Source organism: Podarcis vaucheri, assembly GCF_965113315.1.
Source record: "Podarcis vaucheri genome assembly, chromosome: 2".
In the NCBI taxonomy this organism is placed as follows: domain Eukaryota; kingdom Metazoa; phylum Chordata; class Lepidosauria; order Squamata; family Lacertidae; genus Podarcis; species Podarcis vaucheri.
In genome coordinates, this window is record NC_138760.1 from 110,592,254 (window position 1) to 110,618,291 (window position 26,038).

At 44.7% G+C, this 26,038-nt stretch overlaps 1 protein-coding gene across 2 annotated transcripts in view; it reads left to right on the forward strand.

Annotated features, from left to right (window-relative positions):
* Window positions 1-25,103, forward strand: part of ARIH2 (ariadne RBR E3 ubiquitin protein ligase 2) — a 36,854-nt gene extending 11,751 nt beyond the window's left edge. For both annotated transcript variants that reach the window (XM_082210183.1, XM_082210184.1), the window contains exons 3-15: window positions 5,750-5,817; window positions 8,255-8,318; window positions 10,224-10,371; window positions 11,063-11,184; window positions 12,145-12,254; window positions 14,227-14,344; window positions 15,825-15,875; window positions 15,992-16,013; window positions 16,230-16,381; window positions 17,224-17,367; window positions 17,850-17,918; window positions 19,658-19,741; window positions 20,879-25,103. In XM_082210183.1, the coding sequence (XP_082066309.1) occupies window positions 5,750-5,817; window positions 8,255-8,318; window positions 10,224-10,371; window positions 11,063-11,184; window positions 12,145-12,254; window positions 14,227-14,344; window positions 15,825-15,875; window positions 15,992-16,013; window positions 16,230-16,381; window positions 17,224-17,367; window positions 17,850-17,918; window positions 19,658-19,741; window positions 20,879-20,950 (1,224 nt within the window). In that variant the 3' untranslated portion in view covers window positions 20,951-25,103. The remainder of the gene's footprint in view (window positions 1-5,749; window positions 5,818-8,254; window positions 8,319-10,223; window positions 10,372-11,062; window positions 11,185-12,144; window positions 12,255-14,226; window positions 14,345-15,824; window positions 15,876-15,991; window positions 16,014-16,229; window positions 16,382-17,223; window positions 17,368-17,849; window positions 17,919-19,657; window positions 19,742-20,878) is intronic.
* Window positions 25,104-26,038: the final 935 nt, after the last annotated feature.

A 26,038-nucleotide genomic window follows, 5' to 3' on the forward strand; every position in this document is an offset into this window, starting at 1 on the left:
TCAGGGGTCTCCTTCCTCAACTTTTGAACTGCCATCTAGATTTGACAGCGGAAATAACCCAGATTCTTAATTGGCATTGTGCTCTTCAAATGCATTGTCAAGCTGCATTCCCTTCGGCAGGAGAGAGGATATATTTCTCGGCTAAGCCAAGTTTGAGGCAATTCACGGCGAAGAAATCAAGCAGTTGTAACTCTGGGAATGGTTTTAGTGTGCTGCCTTGCTTTTCTCCAGCCTGCCAAAAAGAGGTGAAGGCAAAGCCTCCATTAATTGGAGTTGGTGCTTTTTAGCCAGGCTCACTTCCCATTTGGCTAAATGATATTCTGGATATCATTATATGAGCAGCCTCCACTGAACCCCGGGAGCCTTCTAATTACAAACGTGTCATGCTTTGCAATTACTGCTATGTCACCTTAGATACCTTGAGCAATTATTCTTAGCAGTGCTTAAACCGTGCTGTGATTATGGCCACCTAAACAGCTTTGATAATCCTGAGCTAATCCTTTTGTGACTGCTTCTAGTGTGTTGTGCTGCCAAATTGGTCCTTCCGAGACCTGCCTTGGTTGGCTGCTTTATTTGTCACGTTGGAAACAGGGTCTGCATCAGCATCTTGGCAGGTCTGGCCAACAGCTACCACCAATGCTTTGCTGCTGCTGCTGCTCAATGCCCTCCCTATCTTTCTCTTTGCAGCGACAGAGCCAGCTCATTATTCCCCCCCAACACTGCATCCCAATTCCTTTTGCTCCCCCCCACCCCTCTTACTTAAAGCTTTTTCTGCCTCTTCCTCATAACATGGACTCTGAGAAAAGGCCAAATAAGTGAGGTGTTCTGGGATAGGTGACCACAAGAATGTTTACTTGGGGACTAGGAAGACTTTTTAACCTGGAACTTTTAAAACGCAGAATGCAGAGCCCAGGGAAGGCAGCAGGAGAAAAGGTCGATGGTCACCCAGGCTCTTCACACGAGAGCCAGGCGTCCCTCACAAGCAGTGAGCACACATTGGAGCTGGAGACACTGTGTTTCACTATACCTTTTAGGCAGAAATCAAGTTAGATAAATTTGCTTAAGGGTCCTTGTTGAGTTGGCCTCCCCTAAGGTCAACAATTAAGGTAAAGGTAAAGGGACCCCTGACCATTAGGTCCAGTCATGACCGACTCTGGGGTTGCGGCGCTCATCTCGCTTTATTGGTCGAGGGAGCTGGCGTACAGCTTCCGGTTCATGTGGCCAGCATGACTAAGCTGCTTCTGGCAAACCAGAGCAGTGCACGGAAACACTGTTTACCTTCCTGCCAGAGTGGTACCTATTAATCTACTTGCACTTTGATGTGCTTTCGAACTGCTAGGTTGGCAGGAGCAGGGACTGAGCAGTGGGAGCTCACCCCGTCACGGGGATTCAAACCGCAGACCTTCTGATTGGCAAGTCCTAGGCTCTGTGGTTTAACCCACAGCGCCACCCACGTCCCTCAAGGTCAACTATTATCCTTGTTCTAACATTTAAAAGAGATCTGTTCTTTCCTTTTTCCATTATCTTAGTCCTTGTTTTGGTATGCTGTCGTCACTCTGCATAAAGAAAAAATTAATGTCTCGTAAGGCAAAGTATCAGGATGTCTGTTCTGTTTCCTTGGCAAGCCTGAATATAGTGCTATCGGGAAGACCTGAGCCTCTTCCTGGCGGGTCACCACTTACCCGGCAATCTTGCGTAGCTATATTTGCACAAAGGCTACTTTGATACCTTTCACTTCCTTCTTGTTTGACTGGGGAAATGAGCCACAAGTGTACAGAGGCAGTTCAAAATCCATCCTACTTCTCTTTTGATTTATGGAACCCTAAGGCTTGTGGATTTGCAAGAAGTAAAAATCTTGTCTCACAGCAGTTGGATCTTGGCAACATGTGGCGAGCGGGGGAAGCACAGGAACATATTTTTTGACAAACCTGGGAATTTAACTTGATTTTATGGCTAGGCTAGGTAATGGAGTATTGATAACTGTGTAACACCGTTTCCAGCGGGGCAGCTATTTTTGTATCTTGCATCACTACCATAACAGTCTTATGGCACCTTTAAAGTCTAGGGGGGAGATCAGAAGGCAGTGGATGCAAGTTCTTCCCCGGTAGCTTCCACAACTGGCTCCGAGCATCTCTACAGAGCATGTTTGGGGAGCTGCAGGAGGAAAAGGAAGGGGAAGTCCTCCATGCACAAGCAGAATGCCCGTCGTAGACTGTATTGCCCTAGCTTTTGTTATGGCACAAGCTTTCTTACACACACATGGCTGGGGTTTTTTGTAGTGAAATGCAGAAAATGACAGACTGTGTTGATTATGTTATTAATAGCCGCCATTCACAGAAAGCAGCGTTTAACAACAGGCATCTTGGCATTGGTAAGCCAATTAACACATGCAGTGTGGTTTCAGTCCACAAGTGACAGGGCTGAACCTCTTGATGTGCTGAATTCAGTAGTCTCACATTGCAGTTTCCTTCTGAAGTTCCTTTGTTCAAGGCTGGTCACCTTAAAGTTGGTGACATTATAGCATCCAGGGAAATGTTCCGCTGCTGGGTTTTAAAAAAAATCAATCCATTTCTGTTTAAAGATTTGTGCCCATTCATGCTTTTACATAAAGTGGCCCGGTTGCCCTACGTAGAATGCAGAGGGGCATTGTCGGCAGTTGACATATTTCATGTCATTTTAATTTTATTTATTAAATTTATATTCTGCCCTTCCTCCCGAAGAAGCCCAGGGCAGTAAACAGATCCACAATTAAAAAACTAAAGCATTCTGAAACAAACTCATATTTTTCCTGCTGTGTGTCAAGTTAGGGCGTACAATTACATTAAATACATACACTTCAAAGGCAGCAGACCTTTTGTGCATGAAGCAAAACAGGACAGAATGGACCTATGATTGAATGCCGATGAAACTGAAATGAGAACCCATCTCTGCTCTGAATTAATAGGCTGATGAGCATTTGTGCACAAGTGGTCAAACTGCAGAAATGGTTGTCACGCTGACATTTAATTTGTTCCATGACGTATGGACATGGGCTCAGAAGGAGTGTAAGCAGCAGCTGGAGTAAAAGCATCTCCATCCCTGTTTGTTGAGACCAAGTGGTCACTTCATTTTTTGCATTTTTACTATAGTAGTATACTCAAATATGGTTTACAACCCATAGAAATAGGCTGTACTGCCTTTAAAGTTTTTTTTTAATACTGTTGTGATGTTTTGTGAGAGGGTGATGTAAATACTTCCATAAGTTAAAATTATAAAATTGCATTTTATTTATTTGTTTGTTTAATATCCCACCTTTCTTCCAGGGCAGGACTCAAAAGCAAGGCAGCTCACAGCATACATTAGTTTAAAACCAGGCACAACTAAAAACATGCAAGAAATATAAATGTTTAAAAGCAGGTAAATAAGTAACCCTGCATAATAAAATACATAATACAGATGTTGCCATCTTTTTAACAATTCAGAATCGATCTTAAAACAAGCTAATTTTTTTTGTCATTCACTTATAAATAGTATTTGCATATATTTTGTTGATTTTATCCTCCAACAAGAAAACAAAGCCACCTGCTGTCAACTGCAAGAAACCCAAGACAACCTCAGCAAAAATATGCACAAATGCCACGGAAGCCATGCAAAAAGTGCAACTTCTGAATCCTGCCCTATGGAACCTGTCTCTGCACAACAGCACCCAAATCACCAGACTAAGACATTTCTATTTACCCAGACGTTTGGTAGTTAAGGTAGCCTCTAGGGTGGGGTAGGACCTGTTCTAACTTATTGTGCTGTTGCTTGAGCATTTTAGGAGTTTTGTTATTGGACATTGTGTTTAAAAATTTCCAGCTTTTAACTGATTTTATCTACAGTGGTGCCCCGCAAGACGAACGCCCCGCAAGACGGAAAACCCGCTAGACGAAAGGGTTTTCCGTTTTGGAGGCGCTTCGCAAAACGAATTTCCCTATGGGCTTCCTTCGCAAGACGAAAGCCCATAGGGAAATCTCCGGGACAGCGGGGAAGCGCAGCGCGTCTTCCCCACCGTCCTCGGACCTCCTCCGAAGGCTGGCGGTGGGGCGGAAAGCCCTTCTCCCCGCGCCAGCCTTCGGAAGGCTCCTCCGAAGGCTGGCGGTGGGGAGAAAAGCCCTTCTCCCCGCACCAGCCTTCGGAAGGCTGCTCCGAAGGCTGGCGGGGGGGGGGGCGGAAAGCCCTTCTCCCCGCGCCAGCCTTCGGATGGCTGTCCTGAAGACTTGCGGTGGGAGGAGGGTTTTCCTTCCCACCGCCAACATTCAGAATGCTGTTCTGAATGTTGGCGGTGGGGAGGAAAAACCCTCCTCCCACCGCAAGCCCCGGGAATAGAGGAGAAGCGCTGCGCCCCTTCCCCTCTGTTCCCGTACCTGTCCTGAAGGCTTGCAGTGGGGAGAAAAGCCCTTCTCCGCACCGCCAGCCTGGCAAGCGGTTTCCATAGGAACGCATTAATTGATTTTCAATGCATTCCTATGGGAAACCGTGCTTCGCAAGACGAAAAACTCGCAAGAAGAAAAAACTTGCGGAACGAATTAATTTCGTCTTGCGAGGCACCGCTGTATTTGCATTTTATCTTAAGTTGCTTTGAGCCTTTATTTTGTATAAAGCAACTGACAAATGGTGATAGTAGTAGTAGTAGTAGTAGTAGTAGTAATAATAATAATAATAATAATAATAATAAACCAACACATGTCCAGTTGCTTATCTTTATTGCTGCCCTTTTCCCACATAGTCAGCAGTTTGCAAGTTAATCTCTAGTTTTGAATTGTGAATTGCTGTTGATAGTGGTTACAATTTTAAAAAGTATTTTCATACCAATGGGTTGTATTAAATGGAGTAATTTTTAGTTACTCATTCTTCTGAATGTCACAACATCCGGAGAAACCGGGTGGAATGGCTTTGAGCGTGAAATTGAGGTGCAAGTTGTGGGGTGCTTTTCTGTAAGGAGACTGAGGAACTAAAAGACGCCACAGTGACGTTTCTCAGGGCCCTGTTCCTGTTTCAGCGCATGAGGAAGAACCTGAAGAAGCAAAAACTTCTTCCATTGCCTATTAATTCCTGCTAATCAGTTTTGCAGGCATCTACCTCCTATGAGAGGAGCTGGTTCCCAAATCTGTGCAGATGCAACCCTGCAGGTACACTTTGATATGAAGCCTGTTTAAAAACACCCATTGCAGAGTACTTAATTCTCCCTTGAATGTCACTTGAATAATGGAGTCTTGGGCAGAGCTATTAAGTTAGCTTGGCACGGTCAACCTTACGAAATGCTTTCTTCTGCTTGCATAATTCTTCCAATATTTCAGTTATCAAATCTGGAGTAAGGGGCTTTCACTAGTGCAGGATTTCCCAAACTTGGGTTTCCAGCTGTTTTTGGACTACAACTCCCATCATCCCTAGCTAGCAGGATCGGTTGTCAGGAATGATGGGAACTGTAGTCCACAATCAGCTGGAGACCCAAGTTTGTGAAACCTTGTGCTAATGGGACCCGTTAGTTGAATCCTGCCCATGCTTTTGTTCTTGGTCTTGAGACATAAGTGGAAAACTAAGTAACATGGTGGCTAAGGGGAAGAACATTTGAGAGGGGTAGATATTTGCTTTTCCTCGGGAATGTTGGTACCATTGTGAAAATACAAATTGGCCTTGTTTTGTAGATATGGGAGGTAGATATGTCCTTTCACAGGGATGTTTGACACGTTAATTTAATCTGGTTTCTCCCCTTCCTTTCCTTCTTTAGGTGTCCCATGCAGTTGCTAAGCTTGTATTAGTTAGCTTCCACTGGCAAATCTCAGAAATTTTGGAAAGGTAAGCACGTCTTCAAGCTGTGGAGCATCATTACTGTGGTTTTCTTTTCACTGCCCTTGGAGTATCATATTTTCCTTTTCTTTGAGCTGTTTCCAGAGTTGCAATCCTATGAACACTTGGTATTGCACACTGGGGTTTAATTTTCAAGCAAGCAGATGTTGGCTACTTTGAAAATTGACAAAAGGAATAATGATCCATGGCTGATGAAGAATATGGTTCATTGGCCGGCCTTGGTTTGGACAAAAAACAAGGGGTACACATGTAGGCTGAAGAAAAAAATCAAAAATGTGCACAAAAACGCTGATTTGAAAATTTTATGTGAATAGTAGTATCTGGCATAAAACACCCATTTCCAAATATATCCTTCATCAGTGTATATACATTTTGCTGTAAGGCCAGACACACAAAACAATTAACATCTGTTCAATATACCGCCTATAAACATTTTAAAACCATAAGGCCCTGCTGATATAAATAATAAATTTCATTAATACAATAAAAGTTATATAAAAATACTCCAAAAGCTACTACAGCCATAATATAATCACTTCAGCTAATAAAGCACATAAATAATTGTTGCTTACCAATCTTATGATCATTCAAGCCTCACTGAAACAAAAAAAAACTTTCCTGGTGCCCTGATCTTAATGCCAAATCCTTTTGTATCTCAAGCTATACTTCTACACAAATTTAATTGGTTGCAACTCTGTCTGTTTTTGCACATTAGCATTTGATGTTGAATACACTACTACAGTGGTACCTTGGGTTAAGTACTTAATTCGTTCCGGAGGTCTGTACTTAACCTGAAACTGTTCTTAACCTGAAGCACCACTTTAGTTAATGGGGCCTCGTGCTGCCGCCGCGCTGCCAGAGCACGATTTCTGTTCTCAACCTGAAGCAAAGTTCTTAACCTGAAGCACTATTTCTGGGTTAGCGGAGTCTGTAACCTGAAGCGTATGTAACCTGAAGCGTATGTAACCCGAAGTACAGTGGTGCCTCGCAAGACGAAATTAATTCGTTCCGCAAGTCTCTTCATCTTGCGAGTTTTTCGTCTTGCGATGCACGGTTTCCCATAGGAATGCATTGAAAATCAATTAATGCGTTCCTAGGGAAACCGCCTTCAGACCAGGTCCGGGGACAGTCTGTCCCCGGACCTCTTCTGAAGGCTGGGGGGGGGGACAAGGGCTTTTCTTCCCACCCCCAGCATTTTAAAAAACCCCGGGACAGCGGAGGACTTCTCCGCTGTCCGGGGCGATTTAAAAGCCCCTGGGAAGGCAGGCAGGGGGGACAAAGACTTTCGCAGCGTTCCGAAGCCGGGCGGCGGGGGCAGGTGTTCCCGCCCTCCCCCCGCCCAGCGGTGGGGGCAGGTGTTTCCGCTCCCCCGCCCGGCTTCGGAGCAGCGTTCCGAAGCCCGGTGGCGGCGGGAGGAGGCGTTCCCGCCCCACCGCCCGGCTTCGGAGGAGGTCCGAGGACAGTGGGGAAGACGCGCTGCGCTTCCCCGCTGTCCCGGATATTTCCCTATGGGCTGTCGTCTTGCGAAGCAAGCCCATAGGGAAATTCGTTTTGCGAGGCGTTCGTCTTGCGAGGTACCACCACTGTATTCACATAAATTGAATTTTTCAAATCAGCCTTTTTGTGCATAGCCTTGGTTTGGGACAGGGTTTCCCCCCAACCTTATACTTTGTTTATCATAATGACCTGCCTTCCTTGGTGGCTGTGATGCTGAATAAAATTATGAATGTAATAATAATAAATATATATATATATTTATACCCCGCCTTCCCCAGCCAGAGCTGGGCTCAGGGCAGCTAACTCCAATAAAATCACAGTAAAAACAATAAGGGGGAAAACAAAAAAACCCCAATTTAAAATACAAGTTAAAATACAATTTAAAATGCAGCCTCATTTTAAAAGTAGCCGATAAATCAAGACCATAAGGGGAGGGAAACATAAGAGTCAGACTGAGTCCAAACCAAGCGAGGCGGAACAGCTCTGTCCTGCAGGCCCTGCGGAAAGATGTCAAGTCCCGCAGGACCCTAGTCTCTTGTGACAGAGCATTCCACCAAGTCGGGGCCAGTACTGAAAAGGCCCTGGCCCTAGTTGAGACCAAGCTAACCACCTTGTGACCTGGGACCTCCAAAATGTTGTCATTTGTAGACCTTAAGGCCCTCCACGGGGCAAAACAGGAGAGGCGGTCCCGTAGGTACGTGGGTCTTAGGCCGCATAGGGCTTTAAAGGTCAAAACCAGCACCTTAAACCTGACCCTGTACTCCACCGGGAGCCAGTGCAGTTGGTAAAGCATTGGATGAACGTGATCCCGCGGCAAGGAATCCGTAAGGAGCCTGGCTGCGGCATTCTGCTGAAATCTGTAGCTCTTGTTTCATCAGCTCTGCAGCTATGGTTCTGTGCTGATCTGAAGTTTTAACTCTTCCTTCAGGCACAAGTCCAATTCTGTCCAGTTGCTAGTGGAAGCACGAGTTCAGCCTGCCTCATCCAAACACGTGAGTAACGGACTGTTCCGGCATGCTTGATGCTAAAACTCCTTGTATAGTTCCCCAGAGACTAGCTCTTGCCTCCTTGCCTGCTCTCTGCTGGCTCATGCAGTGCTGCTCTTGTGGGTTCAGTAATAAAATTCTGGCGTAAAGCTATGATCCTGACCTTTTGGATCTGGTCGGATCTGTCAGATTTTGCCGCAGAAAGCAGTCAAATGCACGTCATCTGCCGGTTGTTGTACAGCAGTGGTGGCCAGGATCTGTAGGGTTTAATCTGCATAGTAAAGGATTAATTCTCTGTTATCATCATCCGTTCTTGAAAGTTACCCTGAACTGTGTTGTTTTAAGAGTATGGCTAACCAAGCTACTAGCTCTGGAAAGAGGTTGCTTTTCACTTTCAAGCAGAAAGGTCTTGTGTATCCAGAAAGCTCTCTGTGATTAGGAAAAACCTGGCCTAGGTGACTTGGAAAATGGATTAGATAAGCTTCTGGTTCGTAGATTTAACCTTTTTTACAAGTGCGGTTGGGACATTTGCACATCTTGGGGAATTCTGTGAGCAGAAAGGTAGCTCTCTTGTGCTCTAAACAGGATGTGCAAGTTGGAGGGTTCTTTTGAGCTACATTCCAAACCATAAATACATTTGTTGGCAATGTATATAATTGCCCTGAGATCAAAACCAGCCTCGCTGCCCTACTGTCTTCACTATCTGAAAGATCAGGCCTTGTATTGCTTTTCCCCTTTTACCTGAAATATATTTAGTTGCTCTCAACATGTCTTACCCTGTAGAGATGGGGGGGGGGTGTCCTGTGAACCTGCATAGATTGCTGGACTACAACTCCCATCATGCCTGAACATTGTCTGTGCTGGCTGGAGTCGATGGGAGCTGAAGTCCAAAATCAGGGAGGGCCAAAGGTTCCCCAACCCTGATGTAGAGCAATATATATATTTTTAAGAACAGGGTGGTATATAGTTATTGCAATAGCTGATCTATTGTCCCCTTGCTACCCTGCAGTATTGATGTAGTTAAGGTAACTGCTGAAAACTGCAAATCCAGAGACTCTTGAGAGGAACAGCTTCTTTTGCCATTGGCAGATAAGTGGGCCTAACTTGTACAAGTGTCTCCACAGATCCCAATTAGATTCTATGTACTTAAGCTCACTTAACATACATTGCTGTCAATAAAAGTGTATCAATATGTAGAACCCCATGTATATTATCCAATGCTGGAGACTTGTTAACAACAAAATATAACTGGGCACAAAGTGTCTCAAACTTGAGCTGGAGATGTGTGGCTAATAAACATGCATTTAATATAGGCCACATAACTTTAATGAATGAGTTGTCAAATGAATGAGTTGGTGGCTTGTTTACAACTGTTTCTCCACTGTTTTTATCTGATCCAATTATCACTGCTGCAATATTCACTCTTTGATGATCAAGTCTGAGATTAGCTAATAAAGGAATACCCCCTTCTAATCATTCTTGCTGCTGATTTATTCTGTAATATGAGCAACGTAAAGAAATGGCTCCCTCTTTGATCTGACCACAGAGTGAAACCTAGTTTGTCCTCCTCCCTGATTTTAATCCATCCTCCCATTTGGCCAAGCCCTTGGGGGATAGCTGTTAAATTGATTCTGAAAAGAACAGCGAGAAGCAGTTGTCAGAAGCTCAAAGTGACATGTGAACAGCATAAATTAAATGGGTGCAGTAATCTACAAGCCAGCGAAGTGTGAATGCATCCCAAGAAACTACAATGTGTTGCATTGCATTCTATTCTTGCTACCAGTTCCCACGTAGGATGAAACGAGAGAAACTCACGTCGCAACTCATCCAGACTGTTTGTGCAAACTGCAGTTTGGGCTCTTGTCAGTAATTTTAGCTTTCTCTCCCTCCCTCCCCCTTTTCAAATCCCAGGCCATGGTACATTCCTCCCAGCACTGTGCGGTGTGTATGCAGTTTGTCCGAAAGGAAAACTTGTTGTCTCTGGCTTGTCAGCACCAGTTCTGCCGCAGCTGCTGGGAGCAGCACTGTACAGTTCTCGTCAAGGATGGAGTCGGAGTTGGTGAGTTCAGAGCAATGTACCCCTCCTGTACCCCTTCACGTATCTCTTACCACCTATCTTCTTTCACCTTTAAAATCTTTTCATAATCTTACGTGAGCAGAGGTGGGGAGCCTGTGACCCTCCAATCCCCGATACATGGAGCGTGGTTGATCCAATGCCTTAAGTTGCATTTATGTTTTTCACCCCATCAGTTACAGAACTTGTTGTGGGACATCGGTCAGTCCCACGCAGCCTTTTCTGTAACTTCCTGATCTCCACCCACAAATTCAGTCATACAGTCAACTGTCTCAGTCTTCTCTGTTCTCTTGGTTCAATATTTCTGGTGACAGAGAGAGAGAGAGAGAGAGAGAGAGAGAGAATATAAACATAAGCCAGTATGGTGTAGTGGTTAAGAGCGGTGGACTCATAATTTGGTGAACTGGGTTCGCTTCCCCGCTCCTCCACATTCAGCTGATGGGTGACCTTGGGCTAGTTACACTTCTTTGAAGTCTCTCAGCCCCACTCACCTCACAGAGTGTTTGTTGTGGGGGAGGAAGGGAAATGAGAATGTTAGTCGCTTTGAGACTCCTTCGGCTAGTGATAAAGTGGGATATCAAATCCAAACTCTTCTTCTTCATCATCATCTTCTTTGTCGCTGGTGGCACAGTAATGAGGTCATCACACGCAATAGCTCCTCTGGCTTTTTAAACAGGTGTCTCCTGCATGGCTCAGGACTGCCTGCTCCGGACTCCAGAAGATTTTGTGTTTCCATTGCTACCTAGCGAGGAGCTGAAAGACAAATACAGACGCTACCTCTTCAGGGATTACATTGAGGTATTGTTTGTTGTTTTACCATCAGGGTGTTCTGTGTGTTCTTCATTGCCATGGAAATGCACATACAGTGGTACCTCGGGTTAAGAACTTAATTCGTTCTGGAGGTCCGTTCTTAACCTGAAACCGTTCTTAACCTGAGGTACCACTTTAGCTAATGGGGCCTCCTGCTGCTGCCGCCACGCCACAGCTGCACAATTTCTGTTCTCATCCTGAAGCAAAGTTCTTAACCTGAGGTACTATTTCTGGGTTAGCAGAGTGTGTAACCTGAAGCATCTGTCACCCGAGGTATCACTGTAATACATTGTATTTCATTAAAACTCATTGTCCTCTATCCTGACAGATTCACTTAGCTGCCAAATGCTCCATTTTTACTCAATCACTATAAAATATAAAGTTATCCAATCTCTTTATTTTATCAAGGCTTCCTTATATTTTTAAAAAATTCCTTGTTTTTTTTCTTTTAAAAAACCCAAGCCACTGATGTACATGAAAAAAGCAAATACAGTGGATCTATACCCCTACAAGAGATTTAAATACTATTTCTTGATTATTTCTTCCACTTGATAAAGAGAAGAATTGCAGTTGTTTAAATCAGTTTAATTTCTTGAATGAATTTACAGTTGACCTGAAGGGATGCTATATAAACAACTGTAGCAAGAAATATGGGCATAATATCAGTTTCATAAAGCAGTTAGAAGAAAACAGTGTAAATACAATGTATGGATCAGACTGGCTGCCAGGGCACATTAAAAAGCTTTTTATCTTTCTTGGAAGTCTGCAGGAAAATTTTCCATCCTTTTTTCCCACAAGGATAACAAGGACCTACATTGGGTCTTCCATAGGTTAGATTTCCAATATGATATGATTGACCTTTTTACACATGATAAATCAGAAGTAATGGTTCTTTCCCTCTCAGCTGGGCTAGTTTCTAATACATGACTGTGGTTGGTTTCTTTGCAGAGCCATTTCCAGCTGCAGCTCTGTCCCGGCGCAGACTGCCCTATGGTCATACAGGTACAGGAGCCCAAAGCTCGCAGAGTGCAGTGCAATCGATGCAATGAAGTTTTCTGGTAAGAAAATTAAACTTGAGTTGTGAGCAGAGGACAGCAAGGCATGAGTTTTCCTTAGTCAAGGGACCGGAATAGTCCAGAGAGGGAGACCTGAAAAAAGCTGCTTAGGCCATCCAATGCAAAGTATATGAAAATAAAACTTGGTGAGATCAAATTACCCATGCCAAATTGCTTCTCCAGTCGAGCTTTGGAAGTGTCCCTCGTGGCTGAAGAAGCTTGCAAACACAGCTATACACAGCTACCTCTAAGGCAGAATTCTCAATGGCTGGCCAGATTGATGTATTAGGGATACGGGAAACTGCCTTACACCAAGTTGGACCAGTCGTCCTTCTAACTCTTGTTATTGTTGACACTGACTGGCAGCGGCTCTCCAGAATGGAGTCCTCCTCAGCCCTCCCTGGAGATCCGTGGATCGAACCTGGATCCTTTTTCATGCCAAGTACGTGCTCTGCCTCTGAGCTACAGACAATCCCCCTTAAAGTTGTGAATGTCGAATGAACATCCAAAGGAGATGCTACAACAGGTGTATGGACCTTTTCTCAGCTCGAGGGCCACATTCCCTCATGGTAAACCTCTTGGGCAGGGCCAGAGCAAAAGTGGGTGTGTCTCCCGTCTTTTGTACCACATTGACTACGTTCCAGCCCCTAAAAGTCCACACCTCGTGTCAGCCTCCATCCAGACAAGCGGAAGGCATTATGGCAGCTCAGTAACACACTGTACGCAGGCAAAAGCACTCAGAGAAGCCATGGAGCAGGGCTGCTGAGGGGTGTAACCTGGGAGAGTCTTGAGGACCAGGCAGGGCTGTGTTTGGTTCTCCAGGTCTGAGGTTCCCCACCCCTCTGCTGCAGTAGAAATAATTTGCCAGGAGTGCCTATTGGCTATTCACAATCAAGCCTCCCTGATTGGATGGCACAGTCTTCAAATAACCTATCCTGAGTGAACTGTCCCCAGAGGGATGGAAGAAGAGTAGGGAGAAGAAGTGCTTATAAGGACTTTGAGGAAGACAGCAGTACTTTACTACAATACAGTCGTACCTTGGATCCCAAATGCCTTGTTTCTTGGACGTTTTGGCTCCCGAGCGCCGCAAACCTGGAAGTGAGTGTTCCGGTTTGAGAACGTTCTTTGGAACCCAAATGTCCGACGGGGCTTCTGTGGCTTCTGATTGGTTGCAGAAGCTTCCTGCAGCCAATCAGAAGCAGCGCTTTGGTTTCCGAACGTTTTGGAAGTCGAACAGACTTCCAGAACGTATTCCGTTTGACTTCCAAGTTACGACTGTACGTAGTGACAAATAGGTAAGGCTGTGAATACACTGCAGAAAAAAACAGAACACTGCCGTCAGAGGATGGAGTAGGGGTGAAAGGACTTCTGCTAGTGCGATAGGGCTTCCCTCCCCCCCCAAATAAATTCCTTGATGGGGGCTGCAGGTGAACCCCTTGAACAATGCACAGAGTGAAGCGAGGTGGAATTGTTCCATCTGGCAAGCTGAAACGCTTGCACAGACTATATGATTGCCATAGCTCTGCAATGAATTCCTCCCATGGTTTTTTTCTAATTGGTCAGGGTGGAGTGTGTGCATGGAGTGAGGAGGGTCATTGTACCCTGTTGTCTGGCTCTTGGAAATTTCACTCAGCCCTTCCCCAGATCTTACATGATACATGATACTGCTCACATAACCTGCCCCAAGCTTACCTTGGCATAAACAAGAGCTAAAAATGTATTTTGAGTTTTGATTGCTTCATTTTTTAAAACAGAGATTTGCAAGATGCTAAGTTTTGTTGCAGTACCAAATACAGGTCTTTCATGGGATGTGTTTGCATGCACCCCACCAGGAGTCTGAACAGTGCTTATGCAGCATTACAGAGAAAACATAACACTGTGTACGAGTCCCTTCTCTGCTCCTTTTTTTTTTTTTTTTTTGGTTGCATGCAATATGATTTCTGGAAAGTGGACATGCCTTTCTCTTTGTTTTAAGTTTCAAGTGTCGGCAGATGTACCATGCTCCCACAGATTGTGCCACCATTCGAAAATGGCTCACCAAGTGTGCAGATGACTCTGAAACAGCCAACTATATCAGTGCTCACACTAAAGATGTAAGTGAGGGGGGGGGAGTGTGACCTTTCCGTTTATAACTTTGCTCCTTTTGAGGTTTTTTCGGTGGGGGGTTGCAGCAAGCTGCTCTTACATGCCAGATGTTTGTTTATAGTTTTCTCTGTTTTCAAACCAGTTTCTATAGCTAATGTTCACTGTGTTCTAAACAGAGAATGTTGAGTATAGAACATTTTGCCCCGTATCTAGTCCCTTCTTTCATTCTCATCTCCATCTCCTCCTAATACATGACTCACCAGTGCCCACCAAGCAGACTAAAGGCACAGTTACACAAAATGGAAAGAAGGTGAAAGGGGTGGGTGGGAAGTATTGGTCTAAGCTTCCTCTTGGCCTACCTGATGCCTATCACTTCGATCTCCCAGAAAGGAGAACCAGATCTTATTTATGTTTTTCAGATCACACCAGAGAGGAGTTAGACAAGTTAGAACAGGGTTTTCCAAACTTGGGTCGCCACCTATTTTTGGACTACAGTTCCCACCATCCCAGATCACTGGTCCTGCTAGCTAGGGATGATGGGAGTTGTAGTCCAACAACAGCTGGAGACCCAGGTTTGAGAAACCCTGAACCCTAGAAGAAAGGAAGTGTGAGCAGAAGGTAAAAGTAATCTGAAGACATTTTAATTTTAGTGTTGGTGAAGAATGTGCAAAGTGAATCGAATGTAAGGAGAAACTAATGAAGAAATATTGGGCAGCATGGGATAGCAGTGAAGAGCTGCAAAGTAAAGAGATGTTTTATAGTCTATCCATTGCTCCATCTAGCCATGTAGCATATAACATAACTGTCAGTAGGTCTCCAAAGTCTCAGGCGGAAGTTTTCCCTAGCATGGATCTGTGGCTTCTTTAACTGGAGATTCCAAGGCTCAAACCCTAGTAAAGATAAAGGGACCCCTGATCATTAGGTCCAGTCGTGGCTGACTCTGGGGTTGCGGCGCTCATCTCGCTTTATTGGCCGAGGGAGCTAGCGTATAGCTTCCGGGTCATGTGGCCAGCATGACTAAGCCGCTTCTGGCGAACCAGAGCAGCGCACGGAAACGCCATTTACCTTCCCGCCGGAGCGGTACCTATTTATCAACTTGCACTTGGACATGCTTTTGAACTGCTAGGTTGGCAGGAGCAGGGACCAAGCAACGGGAGCTCACCCCGTCGCGGGGATTCGAACCACCGACTTTCTGATCGGCAATTCCTAGGCTCTGTGGTTTAACCCACAGCGCCACCCGCGTCCCTCAAACCCTAATACCTACATTCAAAGCTTGGTGTAAGGCAGCTTCCTATGTTCCCAAGAAGAACAAGACTGAAATATAATAGCGTCCAAGCAAAGAGAGGGGAAAGGGATTGATGACATAGGCAGGCCTAAGAATTCTTGCGCGAGAGAGGAATATGAAGAGTTGTCAAAGACCAAACTCCTGATTGTTGAAACACATGGGACAATCTAAGGTGTGTTCTCTCTTTTCCTCTCTCCCTCCAGTGTCCCAAGTGCAATATCTGTATTGAAAAGAATGGAGGCTGCAATCACATGGTGAGTAGATTGTGGACAAGATCAGAAATCCTATACTGCTTAATTTTAGGCGAAATCTTTGCCTGCTTCTTATTAATGCCTTCTCTCTCCCCCCCCCACCTCTCTCTCTCCTCCAGCAATGCTCCAAATGCAAACATGGTAAGTAGACAGCACCAGGTATTTTGTGTTAAAGTCGGGGGAAATGTGTATCCTTCTGATTTGGATACTATCCCACACTAGCTCTTCTAGTTAATGTGCAAGCTCTTTGGTAGCATCTTTGCCCCTTAGAGGGAGAGGTGTCGATCTTGTTCCTCAAAGAAGTATTGCTTTATCTATTGCCTTGGGCAATAACGTTTCCTCTCCTGTCCTCTGCAGACTTCTGTTGGATGTGTCTAGGGGATTGGAAGACTCACGGCAGCGAGTACTACGAATGCAGTCGGTACAAAGAGAATCCTGATATTGTAAACCAGAGTCAGCAAGCACAGGCCAGGGAGGCCCTTAAGAAGTACTTGTTCTATTTTGAAAGGGTAGGAGACATCTCCTTGGCTGGAGCTAACCGTAGCCTTTTTCATGAGCCCCACCTTCTGCAAAGGGCAATGCTGATGATGATTGTGAGAAAGCCCTCGTTGAACAAAACATTCTGTAGCCACAGATCAAGATCATTCCTCACGGTTATTCTTCCAGAAGCAAGCTCCTTTTCAGTGATAATCTCTGCCAGTCCTGTAATGAGAGTGCTCTTTCCTTGAAGCCAAGAGCAATAGGCTGCTTTAAATTTTCTGGTGCTGAACTGTGCTCTGCAGTCGAATCTTCCTACGAGTGTACAGTTTGCCTTCTGTAAATCTGCGTAACTCTGCACCAAAACTGCTTAAAGCTGCTTCTTGGCTTGTAATTCTTAATCCCTATATAATAAACTATCTGCATTGTGTAAACACCTAGATTGTCCCCTCCAAAATACATTATGGAAATAAGATTTTTGCATATATGTGTGTGTTCCACATAACATATTTAAAAAAGAGCATATATGAAAAACCTTGCTTTCTTCAGACAATGCTTCAGGAAGCTTTCCTATTTAAAACATGGCAAAACCTTGCTCCAGTTTGATATTGCTGGGAATGCTAATGTGAATGGAATTGTCTTAGCTCTTCTGGAGTCACTTACCGAAAGATAATGTGGTAATATTTTTTTAGAAAGCAGCAAGGATATGTTTGCTTTCTGGTACATCTTGCCTTTTCCGAAGGAGGGGCTTTGCATTCTAAGGTGCTTCTGTGCAGTCTTTTCCAATGCGTTGCTGTGGCCTGCTGTTTCACAGCCTGTCTTTTCCTCCCCTTTCTTCTCCTTCGTCGTCTTACACCTTACACCATTTTCACAGTGGGAAAACCACAACAAGAGCTTACAGCTGGAGGCACAGACATACCAGCGAATTCAAGAGAAGATACAAGAAAGGGTGATGAACAACTTGGGAACGTGGATAGACTGGCAGTATCTACAGAATGCAGCAAAGCTGCTAGCTAAGGTGGGTGTGCCTAGCTGTTAATTGTAAGATGCTTTCTACTGTGTGCAGAAAGACGATGGGGTGAGATTTGGGGTGGGGAGGGTGGGCAATGGAACCTGCCGGCCTTAAACTGTGTTGATTGTGAGGGCTTAAATAGTAATCAGGTGCCTGGCATCAACTGCAAGCTGCTGTATTTTAATATTCTGTTGGAAACCGCCCAGAGTGACTGGGGAAACCCAGCCAGAAGGGCGGGGTATAAATAAATTATTATTATTATTATTATTATTATTACTACTACTACTATTACTACTGTCTGCTCGCCGTGTTGTATGATGGCACTGTATATCGCACATTGGACGGGTTTAGCTGCTGAAGGTGGGCACAGTCTCCACAGAACTGACAAACGGGCGTCTCCGACATTTGGAAGACACACGGACAACTTTTGTGCAGGCACACGACATTAAAAAAAAATCTGCCTTCCTTTCATTCTCTTTTCATTGTAGTGTCGTTACACGCTGCAGTACACATATCCATATGCCTACTACATGGAGTCTGGCCCCAGAAAGAAACTGGTAAGACCTGTGGCTCTGTGTTTAATGGTCACCTAAATTTCTTGCAGGACTGAGCTGGGAAATGTCAGGCCTCCTGCCAATAGCTGGAAACAGTCCAGAGTCACGTTATGGGAACTGCAACTGCAGTAGCTCAGCGGGTTCTGACTTCAGGGCTGGCATGGAAGACCACCTGGGTACCACATGTAAACCACTGTTGAGTTCTACAGAGGAAGAACAGTACAGAATGTAATAGATTAAGTAGTGTATGCTTAATTACTTAGTGAGTTGTTAGCTACCGTATGCTTTTGACAGCAGTGGTGGGATATACAGTTTTAAAACTATATAGATCAAACCCGCTTTCCATAGTTATTTTTATTTACAGGGAGATGACTCGCTAATTCATATTCTTCCTAGTCACTGTTTAAGCTTCCTAGTTTTGTATTCTCCTCTTCTTCAGAGTTGCATAGCTGCTTCTGTCAGCTGCTTTGCTTTTGTTTTGTAAGGAGGGGGATGCAAAACAAACCGCATTCGGCAAGTAAAAGATGAGTCAATGTGCTATTTAAGCTTTGTTTGTTAATCTTCCCAATTTTACCAATTTGGAAAAGCAACGGAGACTTCTAATGGGGGCAGGGTGTTCTGTGCTGGTGGAGATGCTGTGCCACTTCAGAATGGGGATGGGGAAAGGTGGCAGCAAGGTAAGGGAAGCTCCAGGTTGGTGGCAGTGGCAGCCCCAGTAGCTGCCACTCTGCAGCTCCATCAAAGCACCGCTGCCACAGCCCTATAGGAAACCTTAAATTACTAGCACATCTTATGTAGCTGTCGAATAAGAGCCGTCCTCATTTTGAACAGCCTTCAGCGCTTGATTGGTTCTTACATCATTGCAGTCTTAACTTACAAAAGTCTTACACCCTCTGTGTGGGGCTACCTTTGAAGGTGACCCGGAAACTACAACTAATCCAGAATGCGGCAGCTAGACTGGTGAATGGGAGTGGCCGCCAAGGCCATATAACACCGGTCTTGAAAGACCTACACTGGCTCCCAGTGCGTTTCCGAGCACAGTTCAAAGTGTTGGTGCTGACCTTTAAAGCCCTAAATGGCCTCGGCCCAGTATACCTGAAGGAGTGTTCTGCCCGGACACTGAGGTCCAGCTCTGAGGGCCTTTTGACAGTTCACTCACTGCGAGATGTGAGGTTGCAGGGAACCAGGCAGAGGGCCTTCTCAGTAGTGGCAGCCACCCTGTGGAATGCCTTCCCATCAGGTGTCAAAGAAATAAACAACTATCTGATGTTTAGAAGACATGTGAAGGCAGCCCTGTTTAGGGAAGTTTTTAATGACTGATATTTTAATGTATTTTTAATCTTTTGTTGGAAGCCGCACAGAGTGGCTGGGGAAACCCAGCCAAATGGGCGGGGCATAAATAAATTGTTGTTGTTGTTGTTCCTGGATTCTGTCATCTATGTAACCATTGATTAATATCCCTCAGATTATACATAGGAAGCTCTGAACTGGAAACTTGCCCAGCTTTGAATCCATAAGCTTTCTGGTGCTCTTGTACTGTTGCACATCAGAAAGTGTGAAATACTGTGTTGTTGTGACTTTGCATCTATTGAACGTGCTTCGGTTTTTGCTTGTTGCATTTCATGCTTTTCAGAAGCGCCTTCTGGCGTGAATGGTAACAGCAGATGTAGGGTAGAATGAGGATGACGAGAAGATGCTGTTCCTGTATCTCTTTTCCTCAACAATCTGTTTCATGTTTTCAGTTTGAATACCAACAGGCTCAGCTGGAAGCGGAAATAGAAAACCTCTCATGGAAGGTGGAGAGAGCAGATAGTTATGACAGAGGGGTGAGTAAACAAGCCTTGTTCAACCGCCTGCCACCTCATCTTCTCATCCCAGGAGCTCATTACGTGCACAGAAGGGCTTAAAGAAATCCTATAAGGAAGCAGAGGAATTGGCATTGGACTGAAGGAGATGGCACTCCAGATCCCTTGACGTCATTTTTCTTGCCACCTGGAGGTTCTGTACAGTTAGTGGAAAATGCCCACATATTTTTGGATCGATCTCGGCAACTGAGATAGGCACAACCTAGAGCAGGGGTCAGCAAACTTTTTCAGCAGGGGGCCAGTGCACTGTCCCTCAGACCTTGTGGGGGGCCGGACTATATTTTTTTTGGGGGGGGGGATGAACAAATTCCTATGCCCCACAAATAAGCCAGAGATGCATTTTAAATAAAAGGACACATTCTACTCATGTAAAAACACACTGATTCCCGGACTGTCCGCGGGCCGGATTGAGAAGGCGATTGGGCCAGATCCGGCCCCCAGGCCTTAGTTTGCCTACCCATGACCTAGAGTGCTCCTTCCATGAATGGGAGGCCACTTTCTGTTTAGAGACTGAGATCCAGTGCAACTTCCGTTCTGAGGAAAAAGAGGGGAGACAGATTTCACCAGTCGTCCCCCCCACAACCTTCCCAGGTGCACTGAGGGGCTCCCCCAACTATCTAGACCAGCTTTTCAGTAGGCAGACTCCTTCTGTATATTCTTGGCGGAGTTCCAGTTGTTGGAATTCTAGATCCAAGCTGGCGCATGTGAATTTTTTAATGGATATTAATTTTTGGCTTCTATAAGGACCACCAGTTAGGTGTTATTTTCTTAACTACTTGATGTAATTAATGGAGCGAGGCACTGGGACCAGGAAGTTTTGAGTTCCTATTCTAAACCACACACATTTTTCTCACAACCTTAGCCCTATTCAGGTGTTCATCCTGGATATGCCCCCTGACTCCTGACTTTTGCTTATTAAACTACCACACTATTCCTGATCTAGACTTGAATACCTGAAGAGGGCTCGTTTCTGTGAGGAGACTGGGACCAAAAGGGATGGCTGGTGTTCCTTGCCTCCTTTCTGCTGATCATTCAAGTCTGTGGGTCCGTTTCCCTGCCACCACAAACTAGAAACACCCTCTTTCTCTCCCCACCCAGGACTTGGAAAATCAGATGCACATAGCCGAGCAGAGGAGAAGGACCCTGCTGAAAGACTTCCACGACACATAAAGTAGCAGGAGATGTCAGGGCGCAGGGGTGAGCGCAAAGAGCGAGGTGGCGGTGAGAGCAGCAGCAGAAGCAACACGAGAAGCTGGCCCCCGCCCCCACCACAGAGAAGGGCTGAGGACAACACTGCTGCCTCCCCTTGCAAGCCAGACACGAGCTAGCACCACAGCTTAGTCTTCTGTTTTCTCTTCTCTTTCTGCTTTTCGTTTTTGCCAGGCTAGAGGCTGGAGTTCAGATTTGGCACCTTTTTTTCTGGGACGTTTTCCTCCCCGTCTCTTGGATTATTCTGGGAAGGAATTCTTTTATTTTCTTTTTCTTTTTCTTGTTCTTCTTCTTCTTCTTCCTCCTCCTCCCCCCGAATGGCTGTTAATAGTGTTAGATCATTACAAGCATATGTAATTTTCAAACGGTTGTACAATTATACAAAACAAACCCTAGAATAACACACAACCCTTTTTAAAAAATAAATTGGAATTGGAGTGTTTCCTTTTTAATAAGCTGCTTGTAAACTAAATGGCTGCTTTTCTTCTTTTCCCTCCAAATCCTCTTTTGCGCTGAAAGCTATGAAATAGTCCAGCTGTCTATTTGGCACCTCTTATGTGTGCTCTGCTGCTTGCCCTGTGACTACATGAGGTGAACTGTGCTAGCCTAGGAGACAACAGCAGTGGCCAGAGGTCAGCGTACGGTCGAGTAGCTCTCCTATTCTTCCCTGGCTATGCAGGGGCAGTCAGGCAAAGTTCAGGCCAGCATGGGAAACAGTCGTGGTCCTGCTGTCCCATCAGCTTTAGGTTGTCTCCTGCGTGGATGAGTCGCTTTGTTTCTCTGGACTGATCTCATCTGCCAAAACTAAAATCATTTGCGGGGCTATGGGAACACACAACCTTGCCTCTCGATAGCATTGCAGCAGGCACTGGCTTTGCTTGGAGGCAACAGGACAAGCCACGTTCCACCCATGCCTTGCGTATCTTTGCAGTCCAGTCATACACAACCTGATCCCTGACGTGGCTGTAAGGTGATACGTCAAGTCTGGCCCCGTCTTGCCCTGACAAGACCAGACTTCCTCACTGTGTATCGAGGGAAAGCTGTTGCACTTAACATGATGCTTGGTGAGGGGGGTGGGGTAAAAAAATACATTGGCAGCCTAAGACAAGTCCTGAGAAACATGTGCCAATGGTAAACTTACGCCACTGCCCTAGAAACTACAGCTAGCTGAAAAACAGCCAGCAAAATGGGTGAGAATGAAGCTTAATGAATATTAAGGAGTTGTATCCACCCCTAGTCCTGCTTGAAGTTGACCGTTCAAATTGATGGGCCGGATTTAGTCCCATTAATTTCAGTAGAACTTGGTCAGATACAAACCTATGTTCACAGGTGGCTTCTTATTATTAGGGGGACTCTGAACACTTGAATGTGTAAAAGGTCAATTTCCCCCCCCCCTCCATTTATGTGGGAGGCCAGCTTCGAAACAGTAAAAAAACTGCAGCGTAGGGTATGTACAGTGCATGGTCAACATGCTTGCTTAAGTTGATTATCCACCTAGAAAAGAAGACGGAACAGCTGGCCCTCTCCTGAAGTTACTCTGATTCGATTTGAAATAAGAACACCTTGCTACCTGTTTACAAAAAAAAAAAAAATGTTGCACTGAACTTTTGTTTGTACATTGATGATCTTTTTGGTTTGGACAAGGGAGGACTGGCAAGCTAGGATCATTATTCTGTGCTTCATGCACCTACCTTTCTGGCCTTTCAGCGGGAGCTATTTTATTAGCATTTCTGGATGTTGACCTAGCTCTTGGGGAGGCAATCAGCCATGCCACCCTTTCGCCCTTCACGTGCTGCTAATACTACCTCAAGCACTCCCAAGGAAAATGATTATACCCACTACCTGCTTGCTTCCTTAGTAAACGACCCAGGACCTTTTTAATATTACTCTCTTCCTACCCCATTGCCAGTTAACCACAGATTGCGCAAGCAGGACCTTGGGGGGGTGTACTAGGCTAAGAAAAAGTACCGTGAAGAGAAACTCTTCTCTCTCTCCCCCCCCCCCCCCATTTCCTGCTCTGTTCACCTTTTCTCTTCCATTGGCCATTTTATAGGTCTCTTGTAGCTGATGCGGCACGATGACTTCATCAGGCTTGCTCCTTTTAACCCATGTCTTACCTGCTGTAAGCGGAGATCATGTGATTGTGTTCTCTTGGCTGTAGATGTTTTCCATTTCTCTGCATGAAGTCCAATCTGGGCCTTGATATATAGAAACAGACGAAAACCTTTTAGCAAAGTGCAAGAAGTTCAGCGTGTGTGTGATTTTAATTGCACAGTATGTTAGCCTTCATTTTGTTATTGTTTTGATGAGGTGTGGTGCGTAAAGTGCTAGCACGGGATTATTTCATTAACCCAGCTGCAGTTGGATAAAGATAAGCCTTGTGGCCAGAAGAGCTGTGGGGAAGGTATGGCTTACGACTTATTCCTGTGAAATGCTGACCTGATCTCCTTGCTAGCTTAACACAGTGTTCAGCCTTTGAAGGACACGAGGATCTTTTTATCTTTAAACTTTGCATTCAGACTGAGCTGGTCGGTCTCATTGAATCAGAGAAGTTAAGTCACACATGTTTTCTGTAGCTCAGAACTGTCCAGTGCAAAAGGGAAGTGATGTGTGGTTTGCACTTACATCTGACATCCAGTTGTAGCTGGTCAACTTGATGGTAGCACATTGACAACTTTCAATGTTAAAAAGTCATATTTTCTAAACTTGTAGCCTCCACATGGCTGGCACCAACCCCGTACAGTGCTTTTAGATGTGCTATATTAAGCCAGTATTGCATCACATATTAATAGCTGCCTCCCAGTTTAGAGCAGGTAGCATTCATATATGTATAAACTAACACTTTTAAGTCGCAGACAGTTGACAGATCAGCATTTTTATTCTTCCCCCGATACAGGCTTCCCTGTATTAGAATTCCATCATGTTCAGACTTTGCCAGAGAGGTTTTGCCACTGATAAGAATAGGCTGTGCTATAGGAAAGTATCCTCTTCACTCTGGAAAAAGAAGCTAATGGTTCTAAAGCAGAACTCAACACAGTTTGTTGCCTCAGAAAATCCTTACCGTTCTGCAACAAGCTGGTAGCAATAGCAAGACAGCAATTAAGAATAAGCGGCATCTGAGCTCAGAGTATAGGTGCATTTCCCTCATACCAGGCGAACAGCCTAAACTGGGAGCTCTTTGTCTCTTTCTGTAAGGCTTGACTCTCAGCCAGCCTGGCAGCTGTTGTCATCCTATTACTCTTACTTTTTAAAACTTGGCTTGATTCACCTTCAGTGCTGACTTTGTTTTGGTTTTCGCTTACATTTAGTATTACCTGCCACAGTTTTCTATATAAAAGAGATACAAAACTGTCTTTGCACAACTTCTGATACTGAACAAACCGAGCTCTCAAGTTACACCACATCTCCTGGCAAACAGAAGTCTCTGTAATTCCAAAGCTTGCATACATACACCAAAAGAGGCTGTTTAGTAGAAGAGAGATCCTCTAATCCGGAGATGAGAAACATTTGGCCTTGCAGATGTTGCTGCTCACACCATCCCTGACCATTGGCTGTGCTGGCTGAGACTGATGGGAGTTGGGAGTCCAATAGCTTCTGGATGGCCAAAAGTTCTCTATCCCTGTTCTAATCAAGTTTTATACTTGCTCTCTCTATAGCACTCCTTCCTCTGCAGCAGCGACCAGTTTTCTGTTGACAACCTAAATTTATGCCAGCTGTGTGCCATGCGACTTCTTCAGGAAGAACTGGAGAGTTCTCTTATTATTGCACTGTCTCAGTTCATTCAAAACTTGTTTTTGTTTCAAAAACCAGATTTCATTTCTCAATAGCTTTTTCTAGGAAAGTTCTTATGTGTGCTCACTCAAGTCTGGACTGTTCCAAGTTTTCAGGTAGTAGCTTCTGCTATGGGAGCTTTTTATTATTATGCAGAGTGCTACATTATCATGGCTGCCTTTGCTCTGTCCCTCACTGAGGTATGGGTGGGGGGGAAGCAACCTCAAGAAACTGCCAACACTTTTCCGGCATTAGGAGGGGAAGGGGCAAAGGAAAGAGCCCTTGCAGTTTCCCTCTCCTGAAATTGTTTATTTGAAATAAATTGTGAATTTCTAATTTTAAATGTGCGTAGTGTCTTTTTTCCCTCCCTCCCTTGCTGATGCAGGATTTCCCATTATACAGTGAGAAAGGGGAAAGAGGAAGAGAAACGTTTAGAGTTTTAGTATAAACTGGGAGCTGCTTGAACAGCAACCTATTAAAATAGGTTCAGCCTTTCACATGCAAACAAGTCAGTCCCTCAATCCAGTTTTTTGTTCTCTCCAAAACATGGTTTTGTGTTCAACTTCCTCATTTATTTATTCAAAACATTTATAGCCTGCTCACTAACTTAAAAAGGTTCGTAGAGTGGCTTACATGTCAAAATAGCAAACCTGAAGGCATGGAATGTGCTCTGTAAAAAAGACACTGGTACAAAAGGAAAAGGGAATGGAGAGGGAAGTTCTTTACCAGCTGCCATGTTCTCTCATTAAAAAAAAAAAAAGCCTGTGAAGTTGGATCTCCTTCAAGATGTACAAGTTTTTGAGGAAATAATCTACATGGAAAAAATATGAGAGACATTACACTTCTGTAAAACAAGAAAATCTTTAATAATTTTTTTTTAAAAAAATAATCTGGGCAAAAGTGTTGCCCTTCCTCTTTAAAAAAAAACCTGAATGTGTACTGTTGAATCTACTTCATAATCCTGAAATTAAGAAGTAAATCTCACAGGTAGAGGATTATGCAAAAGCTCCCAGTAGCTCCCAGACACTGGTTGCATAAGGTGTGGGGATGATATCAAATGTTGGTTTTACATACTCAACACGGGCTTTACATGCTGTTCAACTGCCTTTCATTACTGAAATTGAGAGCAGCTGTTCTATATTCTATTTTATACATATAATTGAAAGGCAGCAGCTTTTAAAACCTTTTATGTGTCTCAAGAACCAGGTGGTGGCCTTAGCCTACCAACTTCTTTAGCAAAACACCCCAGACCTACGATGATTCATTACGACTGAAAAA